General features: G+C 36.0%; 1 protein-coding gene across 3 annotated transcripts in view; it reads left to right on the plus strand.

The window, feature by feature from the left end:
- LOC5567664 (zwei Ig domain protein zig-8) overlaps positions 1-25,420 on the plus strand; it is a 649,981-nt gene that overhangs the window by 606,980 nt on the left and 17,581 nt on the right. For 2 of the 3 annotated variants that reach the window (XM_021850384.1, XM_021850385.1), the window contains exons 6-8: positions 15,725-15,935; positions 24,493-24,620; positions 25,224-25,392. In XM_021850384.1, coding sequence (XP_021706076.1) covers positions 15,725-15,935; positions 24,493-24,620; positions 25,224-25,392 — 508 coding nt within the window. The remainder of the gene's footprint in view (positions 1-15,724; positions 15,936-24,492; positions 24,621-25,223; positions 25,393-25,420) is intronic. The other variant, XM_021850386.1, reaches the window with a different exon arrangement.

Genomic DNA, 25,420 nt, shown 5'->3' on the forward strand with positions numbered 1-25,420 from the left:
AATTTTGATCTGGGTTGGGATCTGGATTTGGATCTGGATTTTGATCTGGATTTTGATCTGGATTTCGATCTGGATTTGGATCGGGATTTGAATCTGAATGTGGATCTGGATTAGGATCTGGATTTGGATCTAGATATTGATCTGGATTTGGATCTGGATTTGGATCTGGATTTGGATCTGGATTTGGATCTGGATTTGAATCTGGATTGGGATCTGGATTTGGATCTGGATTTCGATCTGTATTTGGATCTAGATTTTGATCTGGATTTGGATCTGAATTTATTCCAGGATTAAAATCTGGATTTGAATCTGGGTTTGGGTTTCAGCTAAAACTTGAAGTAAGAAATTAAACAACTGATAGTTTCCAAATTTGTTGCAATACTCCAACTCAATGGTCATTGCTATAATATTAGGAGGAAACGAAAGATTCTTCCCTAAACTACCACCAACTCATCGTAGTCTACTTTACCTCAACCGATTACGATCCATTAAGAGCCACGATCACAATTCATCTTACGACAAACGACTTGTGCAAATCCTGTTCCCTATAATTGTCTACCATTATAATCCCATTGCTTCCGGGTCGTCAGTCTTAATCTGCCAACAACTCAGGGCACACAAAAAGGCAGTGCTCCCATACAGCCGCTATCTTTGTGGTGTCTTAATTAAAAATCGACTATATCGCAAAGCCACCCGCACAGTGCCATTATCTTTGCTAGTCAGTCAAACCAGTTCAGCAAATCTCTATAAGACATTCACCCACTGAAGAAACTCCAAGAGCGCCACGATATTGCGTCGAATCGTTCGGGAGCGGGAGCTGCCATGCTGATGATAGAATCTTAATTGGCATCAAGGAAATACCTCTATTCTATCTTGATGTAGGCTCTGACGACGACCGTGGAGGAACGGCACAGTGGTTAGAAGTTGGGCAAAACGTCGATCAAAGTAGTTTTCTCTAAACGATAATTTTTTTCTTGGTTTTGTTCGACTGTTTGACTGGCGTTTCTAAAAAAAATTGCTTCTTAATGCATTAGGAAAGTTACACCTAATTCATTAATGGTAAAAAATGACCCATGCATTTGAAACGCTCTCAAAAATCCATGTAAAGATTTTGCTAGAGGAATCCTTGAAGACATCTGTTAGTATCAGGAGGAAGCATTGGAAAGTATTTGGAGGAATTTCGTGAGGAGTCCTTGAAGTAATATCTGCAATAGTTTCTGTAAAAGTTCCCTGTGGAATCCTCAGTATAAATTTCACTGGAGGAATCTATGGATGACTCTAAGAAGAAATCTGGGGAGGAACGTTTCGCATAAAGACGTTTCGCATAAGGATGTTTCGCATAAATTTATGGGTGGAGTATTAAAGTAATAGAATGAGTGATTTATATTAATTTCAGAGATCTTAAATAAAAACTTTCAATATCACCAACAAAGTCAAAATTAGCTTTCGTCCTTTTCTTGAGAATTGAAAACAAATTTCAAGCTGTTCCAGAGCTAATAAATACAGTCGAGTTCCTGATGGTCTTCCGAATGCCTGATACAAAATCAATGAAATTTGAAACGATTCAAACAAAATTTCCAAAAATATGATTGCAACCCAGACAACCAAAATGTACGTATAACGAAATCACCTGGAGGCTCTATATGTGCTAAATTTCACTTATAAGATGTTGCGAAACGGCCTTCTACGTACAAAAGTGGAGGCGATATGCGTGCATATATTACACAGCGTAACAAAAATGACATTTTTGCGTGTCTCAAGGATCAAATTATGTGTCTCTAGTAGATTTGGGGTTGCTGAATCTTGTGCCATTCTCAGAAATGTTCCAGCACGTCACAATTTTTAGCTACAGGTCGACAAAGTTGTATAAACCACTGGTTTTATTAATGTTTACATTAAATTTTAAGTACAATTTATCAAATTTTTTTGTAATCTAATCCACCAAACATGCAAAATAGAACTTGAACTTTCACTTCAGACATAATTGGATTAAAATTGCGCGGTTAAATTTCGATTAAACCGATTTTTTCAACATGCTTGCAGTCTTCATACAAAATTCTTCGTTTCTTCTATATGGAAATATACAACAATTAACTAAACCATCAAAAAATAACTTTTCCGCATTGAAAGTATTCCAAACTTTGATGATACTTATTGCTATACACATAAAGTTTGAATTCTGTGGCAAATTAAGCCAATATATTACCTTACAAGCTGGCAAATTTGCATGCAAATTGTCTGAAATAGTCATTTTTTGCATTTTCAACAGCCAGTCTCTCAAAAACTAGACGTGCTATGATATTTCTGAAAACGGTAATGGATTTAGCAACCCTTAATTAAGTGAATAGCGGTATTTTGGTGCTGGAGACAAAAACGTGTTCCGCAGTGTTATGTGATGAATAATAACATACATTGCGAGTGTATAAATATTCTACCGAACTAACCTGCAATATTATGCGACTTAACTTATGATAACAAATGATGATTTGACAGCTGCTACGGATTGATTCGACTTACTTTGTACGTGTGTACGGGACGAAACAAAATGTACAAATGAACTCAGAAAAGAAGTGTTTTATGCGAGGAAACTCATCAAGCTGACGAGTTTATCCACGGTGTTTAGCGAGTTTGATGTAATTAGTATGAATAAACGAGTTATAACGTGAACTTTCATGCGATTTCTGGTTGTCTGGGAAGTTTCAGGAATCCTGTCTTAAAAAAATGATAATAAGGAGGCAAATTTACATTGAAATTCAAAATTCGTTCTTGGGCCGCGCAAAACTTTCTTGAGGGCCGCAGTTTGGGGACCAAGGGCTTTGAATATCAAAATTAACAAGTTATAATAATAGAAACACTCTCAGTTTATTAAAGTCGAATGTAATTACTTGCTTCGTAATGCAGCATCTAGATTGAACAAGATACTATCAACGAATCATTTCTTATGTGGACATGCTTTTGCTTTGAATGAGAACAGATGAAGCCATAGACATAATAAAGCAGTCAAAACTGAAAAAATGGTTTACACTTGGATTGCAGTTGCACTAAACTACGTGTTTGACAGATGTATGGTTGTTTGTTCCGATCAGTCATAAAGTCACATTTTCAACAATTGACAAATCTTATTAGTTACAAGAGATATTTTTGTTCTTGAACAAACTGTGCTGCTTGGGAAAACTTTAGTTTGAAGAATTTTATAAACTCTATGCTAAATTGAAAGTCCATATTTCTTGAATAATGCGAAAAAAAACATATAAAATAAATAAGTAACGTGAAAATACAACAATCACCATTTCAATGAGAATTCGAGGTTCTTACCGTCATTTGTTCCATATCAAAGCACTGTGCACAGTGCGGGATTGTGGGAGGTCTGGAATCTGAGGGATATTCTCTCCATTCAAAGGAACCCGTCTGGACTGGTTTCCTTCTGTGTGGCATTCACGCTGTGCCGGCGCGCATTCTTTGACATCAAAGCTAAAACGGATGATAAAGCGTTAAGGATTGGGAAAGGAAAAGCCAACCAGCCAACTGGAAGCGTCACCTGGGGCTACGCGTGGACTATTTAGGATTATCGATGTGAATTGGTGAAAAACGACGGAGGAGCGGCTTTTGTTGATCCAATTGACAGAATTTTATTGAAAAACTTCCCCAGGGTTCATTGAAGGATTTACTTGGGCAAAAGTCAAGCTTTGTTGATTTTAACGATTTCGTTTTTTTTTTGTGAACCCACCCGAATGTTGGAACGAAGGAATTTGAACACAAACGGATGATGGCCAGTGGATGAGTTCATGCATACAATGGAATCGAGTCGTTGACAAAGAATTGAAAAAATAGTCCCATAAAAGCAAACGACCGGGCAGCAACGACATTAGATCCGATTTCCGACAAAATAGGCTTAACTTGGAGACCATTGCATCCGGCTTATCGGAGCTATGAATGTCTCTATCGGCGACTGAATAAAAATTAGCAGTCTAGAAACGATAATCGCCATCATAGTTCATCCGGATAGCCAACGCAGATAGCCAAGAGAACCATGTGATGAGCAGCCGGTGGAGATCCTTGGCTTGGCTTGACTATCCAAGCCATGAAACAACACACCGGCATGCTTACATATTGCGGTTTCCATATTGGACAGCCAGCCGGAGCACTGCACAAAGAGCGGTTCGTTGTTCAGCTCATAAATGCTTATAATGGGTCATAATGCCATGTTGGCTTAGCTGCCACTTTCAGCGTTGTACATGGCCTGGTTCAACATCTTCCGGTATCCCTGAACGCATATGTAGGTTCGTTTACTGCTGCGGTGCCTGGCATGTTTTACGCTGCCTGCCAGTAGACTCTGCAAGTAGGGGTATGTGATATTTTTAATGATTTCGTCAAATAGGCAATGTGTTTGATCATTCCAATGATTTTATCGCAGTATAACCCGTGTTGATCTTGATTCTCGATTTAAACCAAAAAATCAAAGAATTTATGTTATAGCCATTGATGTTGTATTTTTAAACAATTTCGTAAAAACATACCTGTGAACGGCTACTACGTTTTGCATTCTCTAAAATACATAGAGTAAAGTGGGGTAAAAGTTCGAGTGGGGTAAGAGTTTCTCTTTAAGATTTCCAGCTCAATTCAAAAAAAATCTTATAAATGTCATGCTGGTTCGAATACTGTTCAAGTAAGAGACTTTCAGTCTAAATATCATAAAAATTGATTGAGATTTGAAAAAGTTATGGCTATTTGTTGTTTTTCGACGTGAATATTGTAATTTTTGGTCAAACTTTCGTTGCATGGAACCAATTGAAGATGAAATCTTTTTCAATATTTTATGTAATGGCGTTTCTAGGCCTATCATAAACTTGTATTAGTTTTTGCATAGATGCTTGAAAACAATTTTTGGCCCATAGTGGGGCAAAAGTTCGAATCAGCGGGGCAAAAGTTCGACCCATGTATAAAATCACGGAAAAATTTGCAAATTGCCTTAAATCCACATATTATCTTCAAATACAGTTTAATTTGTCTGAACGTGTGAAAATTGTCACCAAAATTTTAAATTTCCACATAGTTTTGTGAAAAACTGCTATTTTTGAGTATATTACAATTAACCCGGTTTTGGGCAATTTTTTGATGAAAATTTAGTGTGTATTTTTCGTCAAACTTAAGTTTACGGCTGGTGTAAAGTATGCCTATCATAAAAGGATCGATATTTTGTGTTTTAGCCAGCGATCTTTTGCCGCACACTAGATTCGAACTCTTGCCCCACCGGTGGGGCAAAAATTCGAATAAGACAATTAATTTTGAAACTGTTATAACTAAAAATGGGTAAATATTTTGACATCAGTTTGTTCAGCAAAATTATAGCCAATATTTTGACGGTTCACTGTATGGTATTTGTTTTGTTTTAACTGCTATTGTTTTCCTGGAAACTTTGATTATACCACTAAGGTCGAACTTTTGCCCCACCTTACTCTGGATAGATTTTGTGGAGTACCAGACAACATTTGCTAATTCTATAAACATTACTATACGAAAAAAGCGTACAATCATAAAATTGTCTAAGATCTTTATTTGAAATACTTGATTCATAAAATATGGGAAATATATATGCGTCACATTTTTTATCAATGTTCAAAGTGCTAGAACTTGACAATTTTTAGCGTTTTCTCATTTGCAAATGATTTTCAATATAAAACTCGGAAATATTCCTGTGGTCAAAGTTATTCAAGAGGGTCACTGGGTAAGGTCAGGTAAAAAAGGGCTATATATTTTGATACATGCCAAGTTATTTTTATTTAGTTGCCATGAAAATAATTTAAATTTGCATTAATCACCAAGATCTGGTAATGAACACTGTAAATGAAGACTTTTGAATCGTTTAGAATGTACCGGATGTGGCCACTCGGACTTAAAGCCCTAAAGAACCGGCTATAGACTTATGGAATATTCAGTTCTCGAAAAGTAGAGATCAATCATAATTGTTCACAAAAATGCATCCCCATAAACGTGGCATGGACAGGGATGGGAAATGTACTGTAGCAAACATTTACCACCTTGACATTCACATTTTTCTACACGACCATCAAAATCCAAAGCAAACCATGACTGTTCAAAACGAAAAAATATCACGGCTCTTCAAAACTGTAATCTTCTTCTTCCCAACGTTTTTTCAAACCTGAATGCGAAATGACTCGAGCACAGTGGTGACACGATTATTCCGGTTTTCGGGGTTTTGCATTTTCGCTCGATAAAGGCAGCATGAAATTGAACTTGTTTATATGTGATAACGGAATGACTGTGCTTTTGCTATTGGCGCTAATAGATTTCAATTAGTTGGAGACACAAGCGGAATATTAGCGATTGAATTATTTAAAAAAAATTCAATCATTCACCTCGAGATGGCTGCCCGAAAACGATCATAGTGGAGAGACAAAAACATTCAAGCAGTGTGTGATTTGTTGGCAGCGCAACGCCTGATGGTATTGATGCTGCTGCTGCTTTGTGTTTTGGTTGACTGGCAGAATCAATGAACTGTGGTGAATGGTGGTCACAGTTCCCAAGCCTGGGCATGGATGCTTAGATACACATTTTCCTAAAATTATTTGATATAGCCTCATTACACTGCGAAACAAAAATGACATTTTTACGTGTCTCAAGGATCAAAATATGTGTCTCGAGTAGATTTGAGGTTGCTGAATCTGATGCCATTTTCAGAAATGTTCCAGCACGTCACAATTTTTAGCTACAGGTCGCCAAAGTTGTATTAAACATTGATTTTATTGATGTTTATATGAAATTTAAAGTATAATTTATCGTAAATTTTTGTGATCAAATCCACTGAGCATGCTATTTTGCACTGAAAGTTTACATTTTGGAATAAATTTGGTCGAAATTGCGCGAATAAATTTGAACTAAACCGATTTTTTCGACATGTTTTCTGTCTCCATATAAAATTTTTCGTTTCTCTTATATGGGAAAATACAATACTTTTTAAAACCATCAAAAAATATTTTTTCCGTATCGAAAGTATTATAAAGTAAGCCGATAAGTATTGTTATAAAGATAAAGTTTGAATTCTATGGCAAATTAAGCAAATAAATTGCCATACAAGCTGGCAAACTTACATGCAAGTTGGCTAAAATAGTCATTTTTTGCATTTTCAACAGCCAATATCTCAAAAACTGGACGTGCTATGATATTTCTGGAAACGGCAATGGATTCAACAAACCTTAATTGAGTGAATAGCGGTATTTTGGTGCTTGAGACAAAAACGTGTTCTGCAGTGTTATAGTTGATTCCAGAAACTATCTGTGACTTGAAATTGAAACCTCCAGAGTCACAGCGCTCTTTTCACCTTACCTAACCCAGTGAACCACCTTAATAACTTCGGTACGAGCATACTGACGAAAACATAGTGAAATCCTCAACTAGGGTTGTCATGTCTATTACGGCTTAACCAGCCGACGGTGTTTTGAAAATACCTGAAGATCGTAGACACAAAAGTCAATTTGGACAAATTGAGATGTAAGATTAGCCTGGGCGGCACTATTGCTATTGGAAGTTCGTGAATTGTTTATCGTGCCAGTAAAGAAAAACACCTATCCCCAACGGTAAACAAGCGAAAAAAATGGATTTTATCATCACTCTCTGTTTGGGGCTCTCGCTCGCTGCTCCCATTTATCAGACTTGTTACACCTTGCGATACAATGACGATCGTGGACCGCAACAGATGGGATGTTTTTCTTTGCTTGCTTTGATCGTGCTTCATACTCAAATGAGAGCGAATTCTGCAATGCTTGCTCATAAGATGAGATGATTAGTAGGGGAACTGGGAGTAAAATAAACACCCTAAGCAATTTTCATGTTTTCTTGCTTATGAAGCTGTCAGATTCTTTTTCAATTGCTTAGAATTGAAGAAGGATGTTTATGCAATGTACCATGACCCCACAGTTATGAATCAAATATTGTGGTGACCAACCTATAAAATTCAATAAAACAACATGGAAAACGTAAAATTGTAATTTGAAAGCACGAATTGTATCGTTTCAAATTGGAACTTTGGTTAGTGAACTGTTTTGAGTGTAATATTTACATAGGATTGCATAAAAATTAAAAAATGTATCGATTCCTGAAAACCATATTATGGATCAATTTTCATATTATGGATCAAATTGTGACATATTACGGATCAGTGCGCAAAATCAAGAGATTTTCAACTCAATGCATCTGTATTGCATGGTATGGCGAATGTTAATAATGTGTCACATATTACTGCCAAAAATAGCAGTGTTGGAGCTGGAAACAAGGGTAAAATTCCCTTTTTATTGTGATACTGCATTGTAGTAACTGAGACATGAACTGTTTGCGCTTCACACAAAGTTTTCCACCCATTTTTGTCTGCTAAAATATGAAATTTACAATCCTTGATGTTTTTTTAGTTTTATCCTTAGTGCTTTTGTCTGAAAATGTCGAATCCAATGCTTAAAATGGCAGAAATCTACATTCTTTGGAAGTGATCCATAACCGTGGTAAACAATCATTTCCTGGTCCATATTATGGATCACTAGTTAGAAGTGCTAATATTCGGTATTTTGAATAAAAATTCAAGTAAAATGTTTTCCAAAGATGAATTCATACTAAATCGAAACGAACGAGCATAAAACATGCTATAAGATTTGAATTTTACCACTTGTGGGAGCTTATGAATGCTGACGGCACTTCTTACAGGAAACGTACATATAATGAAAGCTGTGTGCTACCAACTAAACATTTGTCAAATACACCGTTATTTAGCGGTTGAATGTTGTGCTTAACATTACAAATGGTAGAAGACAAATAGTATAACATGGGAAAAATATGTTTTACGTCAACGTTTATGTTTTGAGCGAGTTATCCGATGTTGAACGCCAAAGTGATCCGTCACTGTGGGTGATCCGTAACTGTGTGGGCATGGTAACAAGTTGAAAAATTGTGATGGAATTAGAATTTTATCAACATTATTATAATTTTGAAAATTTCTTTCCACAGAGTCAATGTTCCAAACATGTGGGTAAAATGAACATGTAACGGGGGTAATATGAACATATACTTGGGGGTAAAATGAACATACACTGGGGGTAATATGAACATATACTGGGGGTAAAACACCTTTGAAATTGAACGGGTTGCGGCATGATGCTCGGCATCTGGTGCATGTTCAATGCATATCTCACAGACAATCCGGAATCGATGGAACGTTTAGCCACGACCATTTGGATGGCTGTCCATGTATGTCTTTGTATTTTCTCCGGAGAACTCTCTGCATCTGAAATAAAATCCAGTAGTATTCCCCCTGCAATGATGTTCATATTACCCCCATCTCGAGTGGTTCATTTTACCCCCAAAGAATCAACATCTTCAAATCATTTGTTCTACAAAATTAGAACATAATAATACTTTCAATTTCCGTCTACTTCTCATAAATACTTTAAAGATATGATGTGCTACGCAGTCAAATAGATTTTTGATGGTTTTAGTCATAAAAACCTTAAATTCCAGGAGTGAAAATTTACATCACATGAGAAAACGGAGAGGCGTACTTTGTTTTTGTTTACTTTTCCAGCTTGTGACAGATCTAGATCGCGCTATAGTTGTCGAAATAGTTCCTTAGTCTGAGGATTCAGAATGGTGTAATGTTTTGCATAGATATATAGCATAATTACCGTAAAACACAAACCTGTTCATTTTACCCACAGTTCCCCTATGGGTCCGGCTTTCGACGTGGTCGTAGGGCAAACGCTCCCTTAGTGGAGGTAGCTCCAATAGTGGAGGTAGTGTGTTTTAGCATGTTTCGCACTAATAAATGATTATGTGATATTTTTCTATGATGTAAGATGTGAAAATGTTGCGAGTAATCGAATAATATCCATGATTTTTAACCGAAAAACAATTTAAAACATTTATTTTGCTTTTTTTTTGCTCCTTTGCACCTATAGTGGTGCATCAGTACCCATAGTGGAGGGTCCCATAAGAAATCAATGGTTTGCGCCACTAAAGGAACCATTCTTAAAACATACCTTCACTAAAGGAACAGTGTTCCTATTATTGGTGCAAGGCTTTTTGCAGTGAAATTTTAAATGAATAATGATTTTTATACATTTGAGTGATAGGAGGATTTGAGATCTATCGATTGATACATTAAAATCATATATTTCATGGTTTTATCACCATGTTTTAGCAGTTTTCCCTTAGGTGCACCACTAATGGTACACTTGCCCTATCTCGTCATATCGACCCCTTTTGCGATAGAGAGATCACCGCTCAATTTAACTCAACTAGGGTTGTCATGTATATTACGGCTTTACCAGCCGACGGTGTTTTGAAAATACCTGAAGGTCGTAGACACCACGCGCAATGGTATGGGTGCCCTAGTGTAGATGTAGTTGTGAACCTTAGAGGAAAACAATATGCACTCTGTCTCGGAAAACAAGTAATATTCAAATTTGGTAATATTTGCATATGCATTTTGATGAGTCTGGAAAGTGTGTGCAAGTTTCGTTGAGGAAAACAAAAACAAACTGTGTATGACGATCGTATGCAAGTGTTCGTGTGTTCAAATGTCACTAAGCTCTACACGCTCGTTCAAATCTACTCAAAAGAGAGTAAGTTTGATTCACTTTTGAAGTTTCAAGTTAGCTGTCAAAAGTGAGTAACTTTATTTTATCAAAGTGAGTAACTTCTTACTCAATCATGAAAAAAAAAACGACCTTACTCACTTTTGAGTAAACACAAACATATTTGACTCACTTTGTAAACGTCAAAGACTTGTGAAAATTTCGGCTTCTAAGTTTAGGAGTAAACATTGCTGTTAAACAAGTGCCTTAAAACGAATCATGCAAGTTGTGAATATATGGGCAATTGTTAGTGGTATCATTTATCATGTAGGCGAATCCCAGCGCGTATTTTCTTCGAAGAAAAGAAAATTCTCTTGCTGGTGCATAATGGAAGAAAATTTCTTCTCTTCGAAGAAATTAATCGCCGGAATTTACCTTCTGATATCAAGTGAAGCGAGGTCGGAGTGAAAATTACCAAGTCCTGCAGGTGAATTCCGGCGCACATTTTCTTCGAAGAGAAGAAATTTTCTTCCATAATCCACCAGCAAGAAAATTTTCTTTTCTTCGAAGAAAATACGCGCCGGAACTCGCCTACTGGCTTTAATCGAACAACCGCAAAAAAAAAAAAAATATATATATATATATATATATATATATATATATATATATATATATATATATATATATATATATATATATATATATATATATATATATATATATATATATATATATATATATATATATATATATATATATATATATATATACATATATATATAAACAGTAAGTTTTACCGTCGTACATTTTATTGGACTAATTATCAATTCTTTACAGTCTAACCGGGAAGGCTACTCGTTCCGTCAAACTACATCCTCCAATGTCTTTCATCAATCCCCCAGAGATTTACAACACCCGGGTATACATTCCAGAGCAGCAAAAGCTTCGACACAAATACCACAATTTTTACTTAAAATCATGTACTATCCCAACATGTTTAAGATAATAAAATAAATGTTATGCTTTTTGTATATTTTTCTCTTGATTTTACAAAAATAATAATAAATTAATTTCCAAAAATATTATTTCTGAAGTGAGTGACATCTACTCACTTTCGCAAATTCCAGATTAAACGAAGTGAGTAAGTGTTACTCTAATATTGACATTTGACAACGTTACTCAAAAGTGAGTAACGATGGTGTTACTCACTTGTGAGCAGTTCCACTTTGTTCCGAAGTGAGTCGAATTCTACTCACTTTTGAGTAGATCTGAAAGAGCGTGTATAGCGCTAGCACTTTATGAAGTGCGAAAACGTCAAACGTGTGGTTTTCGCCGTTGGCGGGCAAGAAATGGCAGTGAATAGGTTTCGCGCCAATGAAAATTGTTTATGATTTAAAAAAATCAAGTGATTTCAGCAGGTTTGCTAGTCTGCTTGTTTTACTTGTTTTACAAAAAAAAAACTTGTTTGTAAATCATTTGTGAAAGTATTTCTGCCAATTACAATAAGTTTCGACTATAATCAATTGTTGCAATTATGCAGTCAACTAAAAATCTGCATTTGGATAAATAGAAAAGCTCCGTAATTTGTCGCGTAAATGTACACTTGAAGGACTTTGGGTATGGATCCATTTGCATGTAAAAATATTTGGAGCCACTGTTTGGTGACCTTCAAAATGCGATACACAACTTTCCCAATAATCCATCCATCAAAGCAAATCACAATAAGATAAAGTAGAATTTCTCTACTAATGCAGTCCTTGCGCTGAAAACCTGAAGTTAATGAAATGAAATATACCTTTTAGTTTTGAATTAGCATGTACCTTCAATATTTTCTAGAAAATGATGTGGATCAACTTCTTCAGAAGTTACCCGACTAGACTAGAATACCTTGAAACATTTATTGAAGTATGCTAGTGATTCCTCGTTGTACTCCATGAAAAGACGTAAAATAATCTTGAAACCATTCAAAGTAATATTTCTGGTCAATTAGCCCGGTCAATTTAATTCCTGAAATTCTAATTCTAATTGTTGTGTTTTTATGCAATTTTACTTAGAAATAAAGATAAAATATTTGAAAGAATAGTTCATTTTATTTTATGATTATCGCTAGCGATACTTATAAAGGTATTATAAGAGAAATTGTCGATCAAATTTTGGAAGAAACTTTGAAATAAAATTCGCTGAAAAGTAAAAATAAAATTTTTGAACTCTGGTGGAATTTTCTAATTTCTTGGAAGATTTGCGAAACTCCTTGAAATGCTTCTAAAAGAACTCCTGCATGAATATTACGAGGAATTCTGGAAAAAAATCTGATGAAATCACTTAGAAGAATCCGAAAAAAAAATAATGTATAAACTGCTTGAAATACTGCTCCCAGCAATGCCTGAATTAATTTCAGGACGAATCCAAGAAGGACTGCATGAAAAAAATATAAAAGGAACCCAAAAGGATTATAGGATCATAGGAGAATCCCTGGAGTTGTTTGTAAAAGAATATTTGGGAAAACTCCTGAAAGGATTTCTTGGCGTACCATTTGGAGAAATATGTTTGGAGGTCTCCTCAGAGGGATTCTTGGTTCAACCTTTGAAAAGTTTCTGAAATATATCCTTTAGAAATTCTTGAAAAATCCTTGAAACCAAATCTAGATTGCGGTATAAAAAAAAATCAGAATCTTTGAAATTTCTTGAAAATCGTTTAACAATTATTGGGAGTGTTTTAGCCATTCTTCAATGAAATTTTAGAGGGTGCTCTCTATAAATCAAATCACAAATTAGTGGTAAAATCCATGACAAAATATCATATAAATTACCAGAATAAATATCTTGACAAGATTCTGAAGGTCACTCGAGGATAAATTTGGATAATGTTGATAAGAATAATTGAATGATTCACATACAGTGAAAGCTCCATGAGTCTACTCATAGAAATATCGAGTCATGGAACAGTAATCCTTTGGAAAGCTGTTTCTAGGGACCATCATAGTAACCATGATTTTTTTTTTAGTATGGTTCCTTGAGTCGATATCGAGTCATGGAACATCGACTCATGGAGTTATTACTGTATCTAAAAGGATCTCGATTTATGAGAAATTTTATGGAGGAATCACTAGAGATATTTTAGTGAAATTCGTCAAGGAATCATCAAAATACTTCTTAACACAATTTATTAGGAGAACGGCCAGAAGTAATCATTATTATCCATTGCAGACACGCAGGATAAATACTTGGAGTTATCTCTAAAGGATTAATTTTGAGATTAAAAGTAGATGAAAAAACAAATTTCGTTCTCTTGAAATTATAAAAAAGTTTAATATCAATGCTTGGTTCAGATTGTATAAAATGGTGAGGTCTACAAACCCGGATAAATTATTGAAAATCAAAATTTATGAAGAAAACATTTATTAATCAAAGACCGTAGTTCAGACTCTTTAATATTTGAACATGAGTCTATTTCAAGGCCGCAATTACCTATAAGGAGTCAACACCAGTTTAAATTAAAATAACTTACAACATTATTTTATGTAAAGGCCCCTAAAATGAGGAGGCCCAAAGCCATGGTCTTGACAGGGCCCTAGGCTAACTTTAAATCTAGCCCAGTTGAATGACCAAAAGTAAGGGGCCTCTGTGTATCACCGGTTCAAGACTCTTACAAAACGTATTCTTGCCATGTCCAATTTGATTTTAGGGTCCTAGAATGTTTTCTACAAGCCATTTCAAATTTTCATTTCTATGATAAATTATTACCGCGATTTTAGGGCCTCTAGCAGCTTGGGGCCCCACCACACCCCCCTAGCTACGCTACTGGCTGAACAGTTTGCAGTTGTGAATGCCGAGATGGAGGTTGATACGGATACTGATGCCGGCTTAAGGTGAAAATGCATCGAAGCCAAACCTCAAATTTTCAAGAGCATAAATCTAGATAACCAGACAGCTGTTTGAGCTGAAAACTTGATCGATTGGCCACACGCTGGTGGGGACCAATTGATTAAGTTTTCAGCTTGAACGACTATTTAGCTCGCTAGATTTGTGCTTTTGAAAATTTGAAGATTGGCTTCGATGCATCTTCACCTTAATGATGTCATCGACGGAGTTTTTTTTTCTGTTCGGGAACGTCGATTAGTTGGACACTAGTGCTGGTACTTTAACGGGTAACTTTGTAATAGAGAGGTTTGTTGATATCTCTAGTGATAGTATGTTTGGTTGCTGTACAGGTGAAAGATTATGTTCGTTAGTTATTGAATTTGCTAGAAATTCCGTGTATCGTTTCGTTTCAAATCGCCACGAAAAACATGCATATCGCATACCCTTGCCTGCAAGGCCGGCCCCAAACAACAGAAACCACACAGCACGAGCCCATACAGTATCCGCGTCGACATTGCTGAGCTGCGTCATTCGATGTACATTTGCCTAAAGCCGGAGTTGGGTTATTCAAAATGAATCCGTTTTTCCACTCTGTTTGCTTCATGGACACTGTAGACGTAGAGGTACTGCAAGATGGGAGAGCTGAGCTGAGGAATGAAGTGAAAATAGAATATGTACCAACCGACCCATCCGGAGGTCACACACATGTGTTTAGTTTCATTAGCTTGCTGTGAAAACCTTGACGTTACGGGGTTAACTCTCTTCGTAGGTGGGTGAAAGGCCGACCGGTTGCTTTCTCGGTGGTAATGCATATCCAAACAGGAACGATTCGGGCCTGGCCGGAATTTTGCACCAGATGCATGATGATAATAATAATATGCTGCGGCACGTTGTATTTGCTGCAAAGATTGTTTTTTTTTTGTGTGATCTGATTTTGAGGTGAGCTGCCTGTTGACATTCTTGGAGGCTCGGTTATTTACAGAGTGGTAAGTGAATCGGTAAACACGAATGGTGGTGGCTCAGTTTGATATGTTTGCACATAAGTTTTGCGATTACGGATAAACACTCGATACTGAATATAGCTACGATTGCAAATTCCAGCGATAGAATATTGGTGTGTATGTTTTCCATAATTGGCTTAATTGATTGGAAATTATTAGAAGCAATTAAAATATTCAAATAATTTTCTGATAAACTAGAAAAATTGTTACTTACAACTACAAATCGCAAAATTTCAAATTAAGTTGATAGCTCACCTTTTTCATCTTTACCTTTCATCAATTTCAGGTCTCCTGGGTGCGTCATAGAGACATCCACCTGCTGACGGTCGGCCGGTACACGTACACCTCGGATCAACGCTTCGAAGCCATGCACTCGCCGCACACAGAGGAGTGGACCCTGCGGATACGATATGCCCAGCGCAAGGATTCCGGTATCTACGAGTGTCAAATCTCCACCACCCCTCCCATTGGGCACTTTGTCTATCTGACGGTAGTAGGTGAGTAACTAGTTTCTTCATCAATGTAACAATCTCATCCCAATGGGAACAAAAAGCACATTGTCAGCGCAATCAATTTTGCTTCTCCGTCGAGATGCTTCGTGTAATTAAGACAAGCGCAACAAAACAATAGAATAAATAACGAAGCAGTTCGCACTGAATGGGAATCCTCCTTCGTTGTCTGCTTTATGGAATCCTGTCAGCATCTGTAAACCTAAGGCGGTACTACAAGAACGTCTATCGCTACTCCTTGCACGGAGCTTCCCAGGCCGTTATTATGAGAAAACATATGTGCTCATCAGTTATTTTTTTCGCTAATCTGAAAGTCTGAGCAAATACATGTTACGCTCTTTGATACGAAAAAGTCCACAAATTCTTGGGAGTCGATATTCTCATGGTGCTTTATCCATCTTTATTGTTAAAAATTATATTCCATCAATGATTGAAACTTCAGTTAGCTTGTTCAAATTACATTCATATAAGGGCGAAAGCAGATATATAGAGAAGATTTGTATTGCACTCCAATTGGCTTGCTTAGGGGTATCCTGTTTTTCACGTATTCTGATTCTTCGTTAAAAACTTAGCCAGAATCCAAAGTTTCATAATTTTCCGTGCTTTGGAACTATTTTTAAAACACGTTTGAACTTAGTATGGAAATCGCGTGGAAATGTCATTGAGTCAACGGAATGAAACCTTTTTTAATAATTTACTATATCAAAATTTGGATATTTAAGCGTGATAAAATCGTGTCAAACTTAGAAAAATGTGCTCTTGCGATCAAGCTACAAAAAACCGTAAATTTTTCATCACTAAACAACGCAATTCCGTTAATTTTTTTTAAATGTTTTCACTAACAGCATAATTTTTATCGCAATAAAAATTAATCAATCGCGATAACTCTTTTCGCCATGCTATTTTAACACAATTTTTTTTTGTAAATTTCTATTTATCGAATGTTCCAAGCGATAATGGAAATTCCAAAGAAAAATTGACCGTCATTTTGTTTAAATTAAACCAAAATATGGGCCATACAAAGTCAGATATTACAAAAACCTCTGAAAAAAGGCGTTTTTAAGTTTTTTTTTACTGCTAGACACACAAATGCATAGCTCAAAATAGGTAACCTCAATTTGCTTCATTCTTTAGCATTAGCATTAGCATTGAATATTTCGCACAAATTCTTAGGTGGTACAGCCCTAGACCATTGTATGTGGGTTGCCTCCTTCTCGTCCGTTACCAAAGTCAGAAATTTGTAACTGACCTCTAACTCTTAGACAAGATTGACGCAACCTCCAACAGTCGAGAACTCTCCTTGCCATGCCCTTGCGAAAGCTGGGGAATGGGAAAGGATGATGAATTGAACACCTACTTAAGAAAGATACAGAGACCTCCCATAGGTGTTACGGGATGTTGTGGAATGTTGATGGAGCCAGTGTCTTTGGTTCTACGCTGGACCAAAAAAGCGTTCCCTTCCCATCTATCAATGGAAGATGAGACTACCGGAGATTTATCCGAAGGACAGTAGCAGAACAGCAAAAGCATTGATTCAGGGAAGCGATTATGCCAGTAAGCAGGCTTCAAAAGTTTCTTCCACTTTTCACTACAAAAGGCGTTCTGTGAAAACATTCTTGAAAAGTATCAAGTTTTAAGTTATTTTTTTTCTTCCTATGAATTTAATACCACTGTAGAAAACTACAGAAATTATAAAATAAATGAGTTTGTTTTAATTTCATCATAATCAATTGATGGGGCTGTTATGCGAGTACTTTCAATATTTGGTATTTTTTCGCATTTTGTCCACACAAATATACCATTTTAATAAAGATTTTGAAAACTATACTATAAATAAAAACTATTCTTGAAGCCAACTCAAAAGTGATAAAAATTCGGATAGAACTGCTATGCGAGTATGAGCAGTAAAGCTTATGATTAAACAAATAAAAAAAGATAAAATCCACTTAAAATTAACTCTTTTTTCATGTGAACCCAGCTGTCGTATACAGCATAGTTTTCCCACCAGCACGGGAAGTTTAAATATGCTTCTCATAGTAGTCAGATATATCTATGAGAGAGATATTTGTAGTTTCTGTTTTCTTGTTCTGATGATATCATAAAAGCAGCGTTGTACATGATAATCATTATCGACAAATATTTTGGAAGTTCACAAGCATTTTACATTCCAAAAACATGTATGAGAAAGTTGTGATTTGAGGTTACTTTAAAATAACTCAGTGCAGTTTTAGTGCTCTTTCAAAATACTTATCAACAAACGTTACTGAAAATGTGTTTTAACAGAAGCTCTTCTAGGCATCTAAAAAACATTTCAAGTTGTTTTAGTAAATACCAATAAACATTTCATTAAAATTGGTATATTTAAATGTACTTCTAATAAAAACTTCGATAAATAACATCTAAGATAAGAATGTATTGAAATAGTTACTTCTCAGTATATATTAGATCGTATAAGATGCCACTTAAGTGTACATTCTGGAGGACATATGCGTACATTTACATTCATTAGGTACGTATATGACCTCCAGGATGTAGATACACATAAGTGGCTTCATATACGATTTTGTGTTTGCTGGGTTGAGTGCTTTAGGGGATTTTGAATCTATGCTAGAATAATATTAAGCTTTTATTATGTTAGAATAAATTCAATGAATATTCAGTGAAGTATAACTGCAAAATAGATAAATTTAACATGAATAATACCTCTATATATACCCCTGATAAATGTATGTGAGCGATGTCGAAAAATGAAACTGCAAGATTTGATTCATTGTTAAACGATATGACTGTTCATGCTCAGAATGAGAGCTTCTTGGGTTTTTTACAAGACAGATGAATGAACTCTTTGCCAAGCATGGGAAAATTAAATCACTCATGCGAACGCCGGTATAAGTAGTATTTCTGCTGCGCATGTGTTAAAGTGCTATAAGCAATGACATCTCCTCGAAGTAATAATGCAAGCTGGTCCCGAAGAGAAATTAGTCTCAGTCCAAGAGTAATGTATGTGTTTGTTAAAACATGCAAATGAAATGGTCATAAATGCTCGTAAGCATTAATGTCAGCCGTTATTTTGAAGAAGGCAAAATTTCAACTGAAAAATATACAGGCAAAATGTAAACTTCGGTATAAAAATATCTATGGCGATGTTCAAAAGAAGGAATAATCGTCGATACAAGTATAAAAGCGCTATAGCATCTAGTTCCAAAAAAACAACCAATGTTTTAAAGAAGGATAAATTTATATTGAAAATGTATCAAATATAGAGCTGTGGTTATTAGCTTTCAAATTATAACTCAAAAAAAATAACAACCTACGTTCAGAAATTAAATCTTTTGTACGAAAAATAATAGCCTAAATAAAAATTGCTTCAAACAGTTTTTCTTAAGAACATCAATCAGTGGCGCGGGAAGTAGGTAGGACAGGTAGGACATGTACTACGCACGAAAACACCTAGGTAGGACAAGCAAAGATTTGTCCTACCCATGATTCAACACTAGATTAGTAGAAACACGATCCATCTCGTACTTATTCTTATGGAGAATGAAAAACATGATAAGGTTTATCATTGTGTTCTCATACCTAGAAAAGTGTGTCATGGTTTGTACATAACCCACAAAAGTTCTGGCGTGTAAGAAGAACGATTAAGAATATCTGTAATTAACTGTAGTAATTGATACAAAAAACTTCTTCAACCATTAGAAAAACGAATGGAGCAATCCTCTATGACATTTCTGAATGAATCAATAGATATTTTCTTAACTATATCTTAGGCCTCTTGATATAATCTATCAAAGCATTGTTGAATCTCTTGACGATATTCAGAGCAATTTCTATAGAACTCCCACAGTACAGAAAGTAATTCGTAATTAATTACTTAAAAAATATTTGACCGAACTCCTACTGATATTTTGAGGCATCATTTATAATAATATTTAGAGCAGATTATGAGGATTTTACGGAAGATTTTTGTTTTGCACAATTGTTTAAGAAATTACTGCGAAATATTTTACGGAGTTTCTGCGCGATGAAACATTCATTAAACATCTTAAGTTTCTCCTGAAAACTTTTGCGATTAGCTGGGTCACTTCGGTGCAAAGAAAAATAAACTACACCAATTTCTAGAATTTTTGCTGTTCATCCAAGAAATGAGAAAATAAGAATAACCTCATTGGTAGTGAAAACATGAAGTTTGGTCTGTTTTTGTCAAATTTTAATGATATTTGTTTAAAAGCGATATAAATAAAAAAGATATTCATTTTTCAATATAAATGATAACAAAAGTGGTTTCAATGAACGATACTTAAGTTTAGAACTAGTGGTAGATGTATTATTTGCACTGATGCCAGTCTCTAAGAAATCTATATTTTTATTTGAAGGTCTTTAAACAATCTATTTTTACCAAAATGGTCTCTGAAGCCGCTATTTTTTCTTATTCTGCTTGTATTTGATCCTGATTCAAAATTGTACAAGCTTCAAATAAATTTTCAGAGACTATGTCGGGTTCAACAGTGTTCAAGAATTTTGTCTCAGATTTCCCGAGAAAAAAACCTCAGGAATTATCATAGTGACTTTATTTGAAATTTTTCTAGGATCTTCCACAGAGTTCTCTTCAGAAATTCTTCTCGAGATTTTTCTACATTCCTCTCAAAAATTCTTTCAGTGATTTTTCGAAGGCTGCTTAGAAGAATTTGCTCTAAGAAATCCTTGAAAACTCCAAAGCTCCTACTTCCAGTAATTTTCTAAGGTATCATTTTGTTTTTTTTTTCAGAACTTTCCTAGCACTTCCTTCAGTTTTTATTTTCACTAATCCTTCAACCTTATTATCCACTTGTAACTCCAGGAGATTTTTCAAAGATTTCTACAGAATTTCCTCCGAGGAAATCCAAAAAGGATTATTCCAGAAAGTTTGTAAAGTAATAGCCTTATGTTTTTTTTTATGTATGAAAGGAACCCTGCAATAATGTCCTCACATGCAGTGCTGCGATGGATCTTCTTCGCGAACGATCATCTACGCATCTTCGCGATCCAACATTCGTAAACATTAATTTTTAATTTTTGCATCGCGAAGAGCACCGCAAAATGCGAACGGAACCAACGCCGAAGATGCAAAATGAACGCACCGAAAAGTTGCTCGCGAAGCCCATTTGCTCACAGTATTCATTTATCCACGTCGCTGTTCATTCTCGCGATTCATTGCAATGTTGCTTCTTCTCGCCAATTCCAGCAAACACACTGCTGGTCGCACCGTGAACTGAGTAGACACCGCCCGAAAAATGCACGCTTGTTGTACACAGCGTGAGCGTGGCCGGGTGATGCTGGTTTTTACTGAAAGCGCGTACGCTCTTAATTTAATTGCGCAATACTATACCATATTTTCTAGTAGTGCATTAGGTACAATGAATCGTTAAATGTACTGATTTCAACTTTTATTATTGGGAAGATGTAAAAATATAGTACCGCACCATAAAAAACTAAAACTGTTTGGTTACTTTCTTGTTGAGTTCAATTTTATTGAATGTTGTTGAACAAACATGGTAGGTTTAGGAGGTTTCGATTGCAGCTTTTCAAAAAAATAGGAATCTCTACCATTATAATAAATTATAGTAGGTACCTACATGTAAGTAAAAAACCTTTTTAAAATACATAAATCAATTGACGACGTGCATAAAAAACTCTTTCATTGTGGTGCACCAGCTTGTTGGTCCGCATGAAGATGATCGAAGTGAATAATTTTCTGCTCTTCGCGAAGAATACGCAGCGTGGATCATACCGCTCACATGACCTAGCGATGAACACCCACCCGATGCTTTGGGAGAAATAATGCTTCGAAAATGAATCACCGAGGAATGGAACATCCGTACGGTTGATAGTATTTATTCGCATATTCTCTTTAGATGCCTAAGAAAATTCATCGTGCTTCGTGTTTCCGATCGCTGTTCAGCAACACTGCTCACATGTTCATGTGGATTACTTCAAGAATTAATCCTTGTTTCCTTCCTGCAATCCAAAATTCCTTAGAGGGGTTTTCGAACAATTTTTTTTTCTAGGAAATTTTTCTAACAGTTTTGCCTAACAAAAGAAGACGAAAAAAAAAATCTAACAGTTTTGTCAATCATTTCTTAAAAAGTTTCTCAACAAATCCCATGCGATCTGCAAATGATGCCAATTTCCCATCAGTTTATACTACATCAATTTTCACAATAATTCCTCCAATTATTCGACAAATTTCAATAGAGTTTCTGGCCCATTTTTTCAACTAGATTGATTTTTGTTTTCGATTATCTTAGCATATAATCTGGGAAATCTTCTAAATTTTTTAAGAGTCCAGAAGTTTATTCAGAGATCCTTGATCACTTAGAGTGTCTTCAAAGCTACCCAAGCTTTATCAGAGGTTACTAAAGGATTTTTTTAGAAATACCTCATTGGTTTATTTTCCAGAAAAATTACCTTAGAGACATTTCTGGAAGAATTCTTGAAAAAAAAACTCTCGTTTTGACCGGAAATCTTGGAGCATGTTGCAGGGAAATCAATGGGTGAATCACTATATAAAACCTTGGAGAAGTGATTGTCTTGAAAAAATTCTCGAAGAATACATACATTTTTTAGAGAAATTCCATTTTTGTCCCAAAATCCAGGTCGAGTTCTTGAGGGATCCTAGACAAAATGCTTGGAGAAATTCCCTACAAAAGTTCGTGAAAAAAATCCTTGGGAAATAATCACTAAATGATCTTCTTTAGAAATTAATGAGACATACAGTAATGCTTGCCGTTATGTCACAAGCAACTCCCAAAAACATGTCTTAGATCATAGAGAAATGTCTGCTCTGAGGCTATGGAGAGTCAAACTCTTATCTCCTGGTTCCTATAAGATTTAATAATGTTTTCTTGATACCTGCTTGGCTTGGTCTCTTCTTGGTATTTTTGGGTTCCTTTTAGGTCTCTTTTTAACAAGTGGTCTTCAATTTTTAAGCCACTCAGTCGCTACCAGCCCAGCGAGTCTTGCGGAAAAGGCTGGCAAGATACTGAGAGGTTTGAAGCAATGGAGGGTCAGTGGCAAAACCGCACAAAAATGGCTAACGTTTGTTCTACCCATGGTTTCGAACGTGGATGCGCCTCTGACACCAATCATTTAAAAGAACGAAAAATCACAGATGAGAAGGGACACATTTGTGATGAAAATGTAAGCAGCTAAGTATACAACAATCTTTTCGACAATAAAATTTAAAAAACGGCCTTTGTTAAAGATAAAAATGTGTCGATTCCATACTTCAAACTAAAAAAAAGCAATTTTTCTACTCGTCCTTTTGTCCATTACCACATTTATCAATTAGACCGTTTGTCATTCTACCTTTTGTCCTTCCACTTTGTCTCCTACAACCGAAAACAACCCTTCTATCAATACTACATGAGCCAACATATAAATTTAAATGCTCACTAGCGCTGAACTAGGCTAGTAATGGAAGTATAGTTTTTAGAGTCTTCGCCGAAGACATCAATATTCCAAATCATCAGAATTTAGAAGCATCCGAACAAAGAATTTTATATAAAACTGGTTCTGAGATATTGGCGTCCAGCATTTCAAAAATTCGCTATTTTTAAACCATCTATGACAATAACCCCACCGCAATAAAACATCTCCTCTTTGAATTTTAAAAACTTAAAAACTTAATTAAATTTGTTTTTCAATTCTGCAGAAAAAATGGAAACCCGTTTAAATTTCGCAAGTTATTTTTTTTAATTTTGTTCAAACATGCAGCATAACCATAAAAATCGACTGCTGAGTAAATATTTGATGACGATTTTTTTCTGATAATTATCTTTCGGGGAGCACCGTGCTTTAGTTTTGTTTCAGTACTCAATGGTGTAGATTAAGAGTGAAACTAGCTGCTCCAAGGTACACTCAATGATTTTTTTTTTCTCGTTCCATTGTTTCATGTATACAAAAATATTTCATGTTTGCAAACAAATTGTGTAAGCAAGACGAATCACAAAAATTAAAAAACGAATTACCGGATCCCAAAAGCTATGTCAAAATTGGTGTTAGTTACATCACTGGCATCTATACTGGTTCTGTATACTTATGCAGTCAACCTATATTTTTTTTACAACAATCATTGAAGATGATTCGTTGGTTATGTTATGAGAGAACTCAAATTGAAATATAAAACCCACAAAAATATTGAAAAAGCCTCGTCACATAGTTTTCGGATTTGCCATAGTCCCTTAAGTTCATGACGTGTGCCTCGAGCATATAAATTTAGAAAAGCGTTGTCTGTTTCTGCAGCTCGAACACGAAGCGGTGTGCGTGCCAGATTGGATTCAATACATTTCCAAATCAGGGCGCTCGACTCTGCTCTTCCGGTGCCAGCTCGCAACGGAAGCAATAGAAACGATTTATTCCAATCAATCGAACCATCTGTTTCTCATCTTTTCCTGTGATCTCCCTTTTTCTCTTTGCATGACTTTGCATCATCCCCATCGATTGGACGACCCTCTGCCAAAACACCACCACCAACACCTCGGGGGAGGTCATCTTCCACGTCAAGAACCAGTGACAGAGATTAATGGCGGGCCTGATTTATTTATCAATAAAGGCTCGACGATAAATCTCACCTGCATAGTGAAGTACGCTCCGGAGCCACCGCCAGCCGTGATCTGGAAGCACAATCGAGACGTAAGTATCCTCGCCGGGAACCGTCACCAACAGGTCAAATGACGTGCCGACGACGGTGCACTATTCACTATGGGTCTTTTCGCGACAAAATTCAAAGATTCCTAATGTTTCTTGCCATTTTAAAACTTTCTTCTAAGGCTTCCAACATGTCGAAACTATTCGTTTAATTTCATGCACACATCAGCAAAACGTTGAAAAGACAACTTCAAAAAGAGATATAAAATTTTGTAAATAATTCTGGAGCTCCCTCCCTGGTATAGTACTAATGAATTACATAAAATATCCAATGTTGCAACATTGAAAAAATGGCGAATTAAATTAATAACCAATTAGACACAAATCGCTGCAATCGTCTATTGCCACGACAAGTGCTTTATATATTTAGAAGATGATTGGTTAATTGAAAACTCCATTAAAAAAATTGATACTAATAAAGGAATGAAAAAAATGGCTTTTTAATTTTTGTCGCGAAATTGTGATTTGTGGTCCATAGCGCAATGCAGCGCAGTTTCTTCGGTTCCTCTCCTGCAGCTACGGATAAGCGCACCGCGTGCGTGCAACTGACATTGCATTTTCCATTTTCCCCACTCACTCTCGTTGCAGGACATCAACTTTGATTCGCCCCGAGGCGGCATCTCGCTGGTGACGGAGAAAGGCGTCCTGACCAGCAGCCGATTGCTGGTACAGAAAGCGATAGCCAGCGATTCCGGGCTGTACACTTGTGAACCCTCCAATGCCAATCCGGCCTCGGTCCGGGTGCACATACTGAATGGTAGGTGTCGTCGATTGCAGTCGATTGA

The sequence above is a fragment of the Aedes aegypti genome, chromosome 3, assembly GCF_002204515.2.
Source record: "Aedes aegypti strain LVP_AGWG chromosome 3, AaegL5.0 Primary Assembly, whole genome shotgun sequence".
NCBI classification, from domain to species: domain Eukaryota; kingdom Metazoa; phylum Arthropoda; class Insecta; order Diptera; family Culicidae; genus Aedes; species Aedes aegypti.